The 11804-nt window shown below is 40.6% G+C and overlaps 1 protein-coding gene across 1 annotated transcript in view; it reads left to right on the top strand.

Moving 5' to 3' along the window:
* LOC102294524 (cingulin-like protein 1) overlaps positions 1–11759 on the top strand; it is a 53134-nt gene extending 41375 nt beyond the window's left edge. Inside the window, exons 7-23 of the mRNA XM_014333386.2 lie at positions 798–1301; positions 2494–2787; positions 3862–3957; positions 4239–4394; positions 4482–4583; positions 5117–5175; positions 5351–5498; positions 5599–5703; positions 6172–6324; positions 6811–6978; positions 7106–7279; positions 8660–8749; positions 8846–8929; positions 9286–9404; positions 9517–9625; positions 10089–10252; positions 10444–11759. Of these exons, the coding sequence (XP_014188872.1) occupies positions 798–1301; positions 2494–2787; positions 3862–3957; positions 4239–4394; positions 4482–4583; positions 5117–5175; positions 5351–5498; positions 5599–5703; positions 6172–6324; positions 6811–6978; positions 7106–7279; positions 8660–8749; positions 8846–8929; positions 9286–9404; positions 9517–9625; positions 10089–10252; positions 10444–10555 (2637 nt within the window). The 3' untranslated portion in view covers positions 10556–11759. The remainder of the gene's footprint in view (positions 1–797; positions 1302–2493; positions 2788–3861; positions 3958–4238; positions 4395–4481; positions 4584–5116; positions 5176–5350; positions 5499–5598; positions 5704–6171; positions 6325–6810; positions 6979–7105; positions 7280–8659; positions 8750–8845; positions 8930–9285; positions 9405–9516; positions 9626–10088; positions 10253–10443) is intronic.
* The last annotated feature ends 45 nt before the right edge of the window (positions 11760–11804 follow it).

Raw genomic sequence — 11804 nt, 5'->3', positions numbered from 1 at the left:
ACACACACACACACACACACACACACACACACACACACACACACACACACACACACACACACACACACACACACTGACACACAAACATACGTTCACACATGCTGGGATTCATGTCATTATGTATGCATTTCATCAGTCAACAACATCGATGCACTGTAAAGACATGGGCCAGAGAGAGAAAAACACATTATTAAAATAATGCTTTAAAAATAAACTTAAAGTGATTGTATGTATTTGATGCTAACCATTCTTTGGAGGGTTTTTCTCCTACTTCTTGTAACCACTTTCTAGACTAAGTAACACTTTGTTACAGCTGCTTATATGAACATAGCATTAAAGTCTCAAAAATGATGCTTTAAACCTGCATTCTTTCCAGTGACCGGCAGGGGGCAAAAGGGAATAAATCTGATTATATACAAGTCTATGACAAAATGAGTCTACTGTTCCCCTGACATATGACCTTGGTAAACACTTTCCTACTGAGTTCATAGTTACAGTCAGTAGCTTCAAGCCCCATTTAACACAACATAATTTTCATTTTGTAAAATGTGGACCCATAAATCGAGTAAACATCATCCAAGCAGGTTATATTTATCTTTATTGCCCTACATGTCAAGCAACAAGTGCCCACTTGTTCTCAGTCAGAGCCACACCCCTCGCTTGAACTAGTGATGGTTTACATGGTCTAACCTGTGTTAAATTTATATTGCCAGTCATTTAAGCCACCATCAACTGGGTGTTCAGACACTTCTGTAACAGTTTTTTTAGGGATCTGTTATTGTGTTCACCTCTTTCAGCACACACCCGAGTCGTCTTCCGTACAATCACCACTTAGTCCTCAGCAGACTACCACCAAAGAAGAGTCACACCAATCCAAGAGAGCCAGTTATAAGAGACCAGTAGGCCTGACTCGCAATTCAGTGCAACGAGCTGGCAGCATCAAAGACCTGATTACTAGGTTCTCAGGTCCGGATCACCAGGTCTCACCTTCCGGTTCTCCACAGAGCCCTATTATGGGAGCTGAACGAGTCCAAAAGTCGGCTTCGATGGAGGCTCTGGAATCTTCAAAGTCAAGTCCATCCACACCGATCAGTGCCAGTCAAGATGGAAGTTCTATTCCCAGCATCAATGTGACTCCACCCTTCAAGGAAACCATTCAGAATGGAGTTGGACCAGTTCAGAAAGGTTCCAGAACTACTCAGATAACATCAAGAATCAATTTTCCACCAGGGGACGGTGCTGAGTCCAGAAGCCAAACAAACACTGGTAGAGACTCAGTGGCTGACTCTGGAATGGGATCGGTAAGAGACCGAAACAAAAAAAATACTCCTGACCGGCAGTTTTGATGTCCTTGCATGAACAAAAAGCTCTGCAGCTACACTGCGTGAAGATGGCATGACTGCATGGCATTGCAGGTTTACTTAAACGCATTTCTTGCATGAAAAAATCTGCATCCTCAAACTGCATGACGAACTCGAACGCATGAAAACAGCAACGTTTTAAGCATACTAATCAAAATGGCCTAAAACTCACTGACGGATCTAACAAACTTTGTCTTCAATTGTCTTCCTTTTTTGTGCATGAAAACCTATTAAAACCCATTAAATGTTTACATTCAGTTTGCTTGCACTTCTCTTGAATTCATATTTTCACTTTTGCCCAAATTTACCTTTTAGCTAGGTGCTTTTGATCATGTGTATTTGGAAATGGGAAGGCTTTCAGGTAAATAGCAGTAAATCTAAATGAACCCCTGGGCAAGTGTTTAAGCCAACGTCAACCATAGAAATCAAAGAACAAGTATGTTCTTTAAAGTAATTTCAACATATAATAACGTAGTAATTAACAATTTATTTGATAGAAGTGTGTTTCAGGCTGTATGTTGTTAAGTACAGTAAACTCCATCTTTGATACCAAACAGCAGACAGAGGGAACACACAATGAGCTGCTGAGCATAGTGAAGTCTTTCTTTAGTTGGTGGAGGCAAAGCAGAGTTAAAAAAAAAAAAAAAGGATTCAAAACCTAAAGCTGTTTGGGAACATTATAATAATATATCAGCACTGTGTTCTTTTTGCCCTCTAGTGCTCAGAAAACCATAAGTCTCCCTTTAAAGAAATGTCAGTTAGAACCGGGATGAAATAGCAGAAAAGATAGTATCTTGGTGTTAATTGCATAAAATTAATACAGTGAGCCAAGTTTGTTTCTATTTATGCACATTTTTTCCCAGAAGTCAAATCAGTTTGCTATAGTGTCTTTCAAAATGATACATTTTGCCATCTCCTCTGTCATTTTACCTTCTCATGCCATATATTTATTTTCTCTCTGCTGTCAATTGGTGACAACACCATCACATGCTCTGTTAATTCATCCTTCATCCGTCAGTTCTTTATGTTTTCTAACTGGGTGCATTCGTGTTTATATGCTGACTGATTTCGCCCCCTCCGACAGATTCATCCAGGTTTTTCATTCCTCATTTTTCACCTTCTGTCCCTCCAGGAGTCAGAACTGGATTCACACAAGCAGCTGGACAGCCCATCAGAGGAGGAACCCTCCACGCCCAAAGCAACGATAATCAGCCAGAACCCGAAATATCAGCTGTACCTCAACAACGATCTGAAGACCAACGGGTTCAGTGGCAGAGATGCAGATGGTCAAGGAAGCGGCGGAGGATCAATCGGGGAGAATGGCCCCAGGATGTCCCGATGGGAGACCACCCGGATTGGGGCGAACCATTACAAAGGGTCCCTGGAGTGTTTGGCCTCACGAGATTGGGACACTATGTCTGACAGGGTGGGTGATTCAGACCATGTGTTCTGTCTGTATATATGCGTATGATTCAAGATCGCTTTTAGAAAAATTAGATGGCGCCCTACTTCCAGAGTAAAAGCATCAGTTATTAAACAGTGCCCTCTCCTGGAAGAGCTCAGCTTTTAGATTCTTAATTCCAGTTCACAGCAGACATGATCATTTCACTGAGAAAAATGAAAACAGACACTTCTAGAAAACATTTAAAGTTTGGTGTTTGAGTCATTTAGAGCCAAAGTAATTCAAAAAGGTAACATTTACATTATTACATATTATTTATATCCAAATATCTTACAGAAAACTAGTTTTATAATCCGTTAGATTCCGATCATGTCAAGATTCCTCATTGAATGTTTCAAACTGAATTGCTTTAAATTTAAATAAGTGCACATTTAAGCGAGTGAGGTTAACACAGTATTGCCATTTTTAATATTTGATCCTTTATGTAGCATTAATAAAATAAATCTTTTCCTTTGCAGCCATTGACACGTGCCCAGTCCTGGATGAATCTCAAAAAACAGGTCTAATACCGGCTGTTCTGTTTATCACAGAATTCAATGAAGGCAGCCTTGCATGTCCTCTCTGCACCAAATCAAATCTAATCACCTCGTTTGTCTGACTCGAAAAGCAAAAATATCAAAAAGAGAGGCTCAATGCAAAGCTAACCCTCTCTTTTTGATGTGAAATGATACCATTGTTTATCGTATGCATAATAATTAAGGACACAATGATTTAACAGGAATATTACCATCCTGTTAAAGTACTGTAGGTACTGTGGCATTAACGGATCTTTTTGTAGCATCTGTTACTGGTATGAGTGTGAATACCAGTATAGAAAACTTGTTTCAGTCTTCACGTTTGTTACTTTAACAGGATTGCTGCACACGTCTAATAAACGCAGCTGCTTTACAGCACACGCCCACCTTTGTTCATTTTATGTTGATGTGAGGAAGGCAATCGTGGCTGTATCTGCACTTCTGAATTCACATTTTGCTCTGAGATCCTTGAGCTTTATTTGTCTTCTTTAAGTCTCTACATTTTTGACTTTCTTTTTTACAGATGGGTGTCGTTGACAGCCCCCCCAGAGTGTTTAACAGTCCATACTCCCAAGCCACCTCTTTGGAGTACAACCCCCCTTATCGAATGTCTGAAAAGGTTTGTAAGTTGACCCCCCTTTAATTTTGAAACCACTTCATTTATACAGTGTCTTGAAATGTACTAAAGTTACATTTCTTTCCTAAAATACAGCAGATTCACAGCATGTGTACTTGGCAAAAAGCTTTTAAAGAGTGCCAATAAACCAAATGTTTCTTTTAAACTGTTGCAGGAAATAGTTTGCATTGGTTTCTGCATAATTAATGTTTTGACCAGGATGTGGAGTCACAGCAGGCTACTGACCCTCCTCTGTTCGCCTCCCCTCTTTTCTCCATGTTCAGGGTAAACTGTCTCCTGCCACCTCTGAGATGAACCTGTACACCTATAACAGTCGCAGCACGAGTCCGGTGGGCATACAGACGCCGACCCTCATTTCCCCCCGCCCCCGTTTCTCCACCTACGACACTCTGAGGAGGAGGACGGAAGTCAACAACATGGTACGTGTTTACTGACACACACACGTGTAGCACATACTCTGACTTCCACACTTTGTAATGGGTTTCTGTACATTTTTCTTGCTACAGGTGGTGCCCACACACTACAGCATGCGCTCTTCCACTCTGGGAGCACCCAATAAAAAAGACTACATAGCAGAACTGACCAAACAGCTGGACACCATACAGAGAGTAAGCCCCGTTTCACTTCTTGTGGATTCAGTCGCCTGAAAAAAAAAAAGAAAAAAAAAAAGGAGTATAGATTCAAATTAAAACAAATTAACATTAAACAAATGTCTGAGAATTGCAGACTTATAGCATGGGTACCTGACCAAAAAACTCTCAAAGAGTGCCAGTTAGGCTCATTTAACTTTTATTTATCCTGTTATGGGCCCTTTGCGCAGCCCTTTATCCACTGTTTGAAGCAAGCCACTTTCCCTCCCTTCCTTTCCCCCTTAAGTGGCTTTTTTCCTGATTGGCTGCCCCTCTTAAACAGAAGGTTTGAGGAGTAGGTGGGAGTCCATGAATCCTCTCTTCATGATGTCACAAATCTGTTGAATACTGTTCAGCATGAGTCTGATTTGGACCAGATTCACCAGATTTATCAGATTAATGAATCGGAGACCACCAAACAGGACACAAAACAATCCACTGTGTGAGGAACATTTAGCTCCTGGCGGTTTGTAGAAAACTAGATTTTTGATGTGGTGTGTTGTCTCTTCCAGCGCAACCAGTTCCTGGAGGCAGAGAGTGTGGAGATGGAGAAGGAGAGGAACCAGATCAGGTCGGGCATGTGTGGTTTTTCTGTAGTTGTACTCAAAGTCAGCACACTGTTAGCTAACCGGGGGCCGTGTACTTGTGACTTTAAAATTAAGCTTTTAGCCTCATGTTATTTCTTTTTTCTTTTTTAAGTGTATTAAGTCTATTTCAATTTGTTCTTGTCTAAACTGTCTGTGAAGGTTTGAGATGCGCGGCCTGCTGGTGAACAACGAGGACCTGCTGAGAACAAACACACAGCTGAACAACGAGCTGAAGCGGCTGAGGGAGCAGATGATAGAAATGGAGAGAGAGAATCAGTCCGTGGGGGAGCGGTTCAGAGAGATGGAGGTGTGACTTTTTTTTTTTTTTTAAAGATAAAAGGATGCATAGAAGTGATTTGTAGTAGTATAAATGTTTGGATGGGTGACACTTGTGTTGTGCTACGCAGATTGAGGTGAAGCAAGCCAGAGAGGTGATGGTGGAGGCCAACACTCAGGAGTACGCCTTCAACTTCCTTGAGCAGTCGCTCAAAAATCGGATCCAGGATGCTGAGGTATGCAAAGTTAGACGGAAGCAGCTAAAATAATTTTTTTTTAAAAAGATCACATTAAAACCTGAGGAGGAACTCGCACCAAAATAATCTAGATAGATAAAAAGGCAAAGGAAAACTGGATTATGGGGTGTACCATATCTTTAAAGTGATTTCCACTCATCCAGATATCCAAAGATGTCATTTACAATTTCTTTGTATTTTTTTAACCACTTTCTCTAACTATGGTCACAGAGCAGGGAGGGGGGACTCGGGGTACACCCCTGTGTTACTCTTTAGTATAACACAGCACACAGAATGCCAAGAATCCTTAATGACATTCAGTGATAATCCAGTTTAGCCAGTATCCAGCTTGGTTTTATTTGTCAGTGAGGGACTAGATCATCTATGTTACTGCACATTCAGACCAGTAAGAGACACATTTTCTCTTTTACAAAGAAGCTGAACTTTATGCATGTTTTTTGTTTTCAGGAAAATCTGGACAAGCAGACGCAACACGCTCAGACTCTGGCTGAGAAGTTGTGGCTGGCAGAGAGGCAGCTGGAAGACGTGGAGAGTGACAAAGAAAGCAAAGACAAGAAGCTGTCTGACCTCAGCAACACCATCCTCAGGCTGGAGACAGAGGTACGGACATAGTAGACACTGAGGCGATGAGCAGCCATCACCTCAGAATTAGATTTATTTAGAAATTCTCTGAAAAGAACCACATAAATTGTCATCACTGAAAAACCTGACAACCCAAAGCAGTGATTCCAAAGCATAAACTGCACCCCCTGGTGCAGCATCATTTACAGTAACATAAAGTATGTGCAGAAAAGGCTTTTAATTTTCTTTTCCTTTTTAAATGGAGTTGAAATTGCCATCAGATTTTTCAATCAAATTAAAAAAGCAGTACAAAGCATATTATTCTTCATTTCTCCAGCACTATGAGAGCAGTAAAATCTTTCTTGTGCCTCCATGTGGAAAAGGACTCTTAAATTAAAGTGAAAACATTTAAATGTGTTAACCAATTAGATCTTTAAGAAATGTTTGTAGCGAGAATGGGTTTTTTTTTCTATTACTACAAATACAAACTGTATTAAACTGTAATAAGTTTATATCCATTTCCAGCTGGGTGAGGCCATGGCGGCATCCACTCAGGCTAACGCAGAGATGAACCTGCAGCAAAAGCTGCGTGAGGATGCCCAGATGAGGTTGGACGAGCTGGAGGAGTCCCTGCTGGAGAAGGAACAGGAAGTGCAGAAACTGCAGACCCTCGTGACCAAACTGCAGGGAGAGGTATGTTGTAGCGTTTGAGCTTCAGCTGTACTTTGAGACATAGTGGCCTAATAGAGAATAACAGCTGTGGAAACCTTTGGAGTACCCACAGCCTCAGGACCTGTGTGTTTTCTGTATGTGCGTGTAGGTCTCTGGTAAGCTGTTCGATAGAGAGCGTTCGCTGGAGGAGGAGATTCAGCTGAGAGAGAGGCTTCAGCTGCAATGTAAGCAGGCAGAAAGGACTGTGGACGACCTCACCATGGAGCTGCACAGCACGAACCAAACCAGAGACGACCTGGCCAAACAGCTCAAACTGGCTCAGGTACAGTAAATAGTCTGAGGCGAGGCAAGAGGGTTACACTGCATCTTTACACCAGATACTTTATTGAATGTGATCAAAGAAACAGTCAGACAGAAACATTTCTAGGTTTTTGTATAAGGTGATATTCACAACCTCTGCAAAACCATAGAGACCACCTAGCTGCCATGGATTGTTATGCTCACAAATTTAAGTTTGAAAAATTCAGCCTTCAGCATCATAAAGGAATAATCTTGATTTCAGCTTTGATTTACCATCCATGTCCAAAACATTTGATCATTGGAGGGAAATTGACTTGAATTTGGGGCGACAGCTTTTAGCCATTGCTACTGTGCCTCCTTATTAACGTTCGCCTGTGCCATGCTCTTTGGCGGGATGTTGTGGATCCTTGCAAGAGAAATGTGGCCTACACAACTCTAGTTTTCAGAAACTCATTTAGCTGAAGGTTTCTGTCTAATTTCAGATTTGGAAAAAAAATCCCAACTCATATTCAGAGAATGTCACCCCCTGCTGTTGCTGTTTTTAGATTGGCGCTGTCATAGACAGCTATCGGTGTGGGCCAGACGACAGCCCACATTAGCCTCATTGACTCTTTATCTAATCATCATGTCTTGCCCTTCACCTTAATTTGCTGAATGAGTCAATAAACATTCATCATTTCAAGGGTAGAAAGCTAATTACCTGCTCAACAGCAGCACACTTTTCTTCAAGCTGTCAAACTGCTTCACATAAAAAATTTTATTTTCAACACTGAAAGAGGAAGAAATGTGAGGGGAAATTTGATATTTTTCTCCTAATACCCTTACTTTGCATGTGGTGCCCACATTTAAAGCTTCAATAAAAACAGCTGCTAATCGTAGTGATTGTAGTTAATAATCAACATGAAGAAAAGCAGCAGATTAATACACATTTGGTTTGTCTAACTGATTCCAGATAAACTACCATATGCGTGTTTTATATACAGCATGTCAGGCTTTTACACACACATGTTAAGTTTACATCCATTGTTGGTTTTAGTCCTTTCTTGTGTTTTTGCTATCACCAAATTCCTGAACATTTCACCATATTTGGATCATGTGACATCCAAAGTGTCTTTGTGTGCATGACCTAATGAGTCAAACAGAGATGTCCACTTGAGTTAATCATTCATGCAAACCATCAGAGTTTGGGGTTAATGGGGTATTAATTATGCAAATCCTGTTTAGCAATCAGCATGCTACAGTGATTCCATAATCCTGTATATACGTCACGTCACCATTTCTGAAGATGCTTAATCTGTTCCGTTTTCAAAAATAACCCGAGTGTCAGACATTTTAAAGAGTGACCTCACAGGCTGTTTGAGAGGGATTCAGATCAGAAGTTTACTTATTTTTAAACTTTCAGGAGAAGCTAATCGACCTAGAGAGCGATCTGGAGGAGCTGCATGACAGCGAGCAGAGATGGGCCGCCAAGCAAAAGAGAGCCATCGATCAGGTAGATGCGCTGGGAACAGGAAGCGTATCAACTGAAAACTATTCGTATAGAACTGATTTGATTGGTTACTGACACTCTTTGTGTTTTGACCTCCAGACCGAGCAGCTGCAGCTGAAGCTGATTCAGGAGAAAGATTTGAACGAGCAGCTGGAAGTTGAGAAAGTGTCAATGGAAAGACAGGTAATCTGTGTGGGCTTATTTCTAGTCTTTTTATGCATGTGATAAGTGTTTGGGCCTTAAATTCAGAAGCCAATATTATATTATATGCATTTCAATAGAATATATTTACTTTTTCTGTGCACCATTCTCATTTGCCATTTTGTGAAAATTAAGCAGAACATTTCATAGATAAAACAAAAACTTGCCATCACTTTGTGGACAAAAAGACGAATCAGATCTTATTAGTGTCATTTCTAAAAGAAACACTTATAGCTGCCATGGTTTCCTTGTATTTAGACATTTTTATACACAAAATAATGTAAATAAAAGGAGACTTTTTTGTGTGTTTTGAATACTAATAAAGTGTGTTTGTGTAGCTGCGTCAGCTTCGTCTGGAGGTGGAGGAACTGCGGAGCAACAGAGTACAGGAGGATGTCATCTCTAAGACGGAGATCAGAGTCAAGGAACTGGAGAACTCACTGAGGGTTGAGGAGAGGTCAGTTAAAGATCTTCTCTGTGACCGAGGACAGCCTGCAGACTTTGCAGGAGTACCTGCACGTGTTAAATGGCTTTTTGCTGTTACACTACAAGTGTGTGTTTCTGCGCAGGAACAAAGCAACTCTGACAAACACCAACAGTAAGCTGGAGAGGAAGATCAACGAGCTGAGTGATCAGATGGAGGAGGAGCACCGGATAGCTACTGAACAGAAAGACCTGGTAATACAGACAAACCTATAAAACAGCATTTCTGTCTCAGACACCCCCAAGTGGAAAGTGTGCGTTAGCTGAAATATCCAAAGCTTCAATACTACTAATTCTTAAATCACCGATTATTATTATTATCATCATCATCATCAGCAGTAATTTCCATCCTTCTACTACTTTATTTTTACTAACCTTATATTGTATTTTAAGTTAAGTTCAACTAGTTTTTGCTCTCTGGGATCCACTCACTATTTGGATGTATATTTGATTTCCTTTTATGAACATTTTTTTTAAGATAATCATAGAAACAAACTTCCCCCGCACTCTTTTTCCTTTTCTAATGGGACGTATCTGTATGGTGAATTGTTGACTGATTGACCCACCCAATGGATTAACAAACTGTGCAAAAGTGGCAAATGTTTTTATGTCGTGTACACTAACCAGATGATCTGATAATCTGTGATCTGTTCTCCAGATGACCCAGAGGATCCGCTCTCTGAAGCGCCAGCTGAATGAGGCCGAGGAGGAGGCAAGCAGGAAGGAGGCACAGTACCGGCACACCCAGAGAGAGCTGACTGAGGAGAGGGAGACAACCAGCCGCCTACAGAAGCAGCTGCTTGACCAACACCTGCAGACCAAGTATGAACTGTACTGCATGCATGCATATGGACTGTTGATAGCTCATAATGCATAACAGCTACTTGACACTTGTATTTTCTTTCATGATTTCTCACCTTGCAGATTTAGTTTTTTTAATCTCCTTACATATGTTTACGTACCCTCTCATAATTTTGATGGCAAACTAATAAAGCTTCATCTGTATCCCTCAGGCGTAAGGAGACCATGACAATCCGTCAGACTCTGGATAACCTGAGGTTGGACCTGAGTGACGATGACGATGATCTGACACTGGAACATAGTACAAATGTCACCAAAGTCTAAAAACCCCCTCACTCTAAATTCCCTCAGCGGGAACAGTGTATAACCAAATGAAAAGATTTCTTTTTCCTTCCAGGTTTTATTGTTTGTTTGTTTTTAAACAGGAAATGTCTACAGGATAGTCACTCTTTAATACCATCAGGAAAATTACATTTCTGAAAATCTGAAAGGACAAAACAATCCTGCATGTAAATGCACCACAAGTCCTGTACTTTACTGTGTTAGTGCTGTTGTGCTAAAAGCTGAAATGCATTTTTTTCCCTTTACATGCTCTCCATGTGTACTAAAGTGTGATTCTCTGCCCACATTTTAAATGTTAATTCAAAGGGTAGTAACTCTTGTTTGTCTTACCTGGGAGTGGCCCAGTGAAAACCATTCCTCAAGCGTCTCCTATAAAGCTTGTGGAGTTGATCGCCCTCTTCTGTTGATCAGGAAGAAATTCAACCGTGTAAAGTGAATGACAGAATCACCTGGTGGACTTTCTGCCTCCCTGTTCTCCTTAAAGCCACAATCTGCTCGTTTGCCAAAGAAAATAAACCTACAGGAGTTTGCTGCAGAGACATGTTGACACTTATACTGCAAAAGATGTAACTGCTGTGACACCACCCACCTATCATTCAGAGCAGTCACACCCTTAAACAAACTTGCTTTAAATTTTAATAAGTTATGCAAGTTGCAAGTTGTGCAAAAAAAAAGTTTTAAACTCATTTCTGAGGGAAAGCCAGTCCCAAATGGCCATTTGAGGAAATATTATTGATTAAGGTGTAGTTTTGAATCCATTTGTTCCACCCAACTACTCAAGTCTTTCAGAATGAGCTTTAAACCAGTAAATGTTCTAAATTATCCAGGTGCACAAATGTTCTAAAGACTTCTGGTGATGATGGGAAAGAGGACTTTTTCAGTTCAGATCTCAGAACGCAAATAATGATTCAAAGAATCAGAGCTCTCCAATCTCTCAGCTTTTGTATTATTTGATGGCTCTTTAATGGCAGTTCTTTCCTAAAGAGGGTTTTTTCTACATTCATACATGCAGTATTTGGATTTTGACATATTAGAAGAAATAGCAAGATAAATCTGGTACATGTGAGGGATCTTTAAGTAACTGTGTAATTCAAATCAAAGCCCATTAAGCAATTATTTATATGGTGTGTGTGTGTGTGTGTGTGTGTGTGTGTGTGTGTGTGTGTGTGTGTGTGTGTGTGTGTGTGTGTGTGTAATTCACAAGTTTTGTGACACATGGCATCAGACAGAG

Source organism: Haplochromis burtoni, unplaced genomic scaffold (assembly GCF_018398535.1).
Source record: "Haplochromis burtoni strain Fernald_Lab_line unplaced genomic scaffold, NCSU_Asbu1 Contig_51, whole genome shotgun sequence".
In the NCBI taxonomy this organism is placed as follows: domain Eukaryota; kingdom Metazoa; phylum Chordata; class Actinopteri; order Cichliformes; family Cichlidae; genus Haplochromis; species Haplochromis burtoni.
This window is presented reverse-complemented; position numbering and strand designations above follow the sequence as displayed.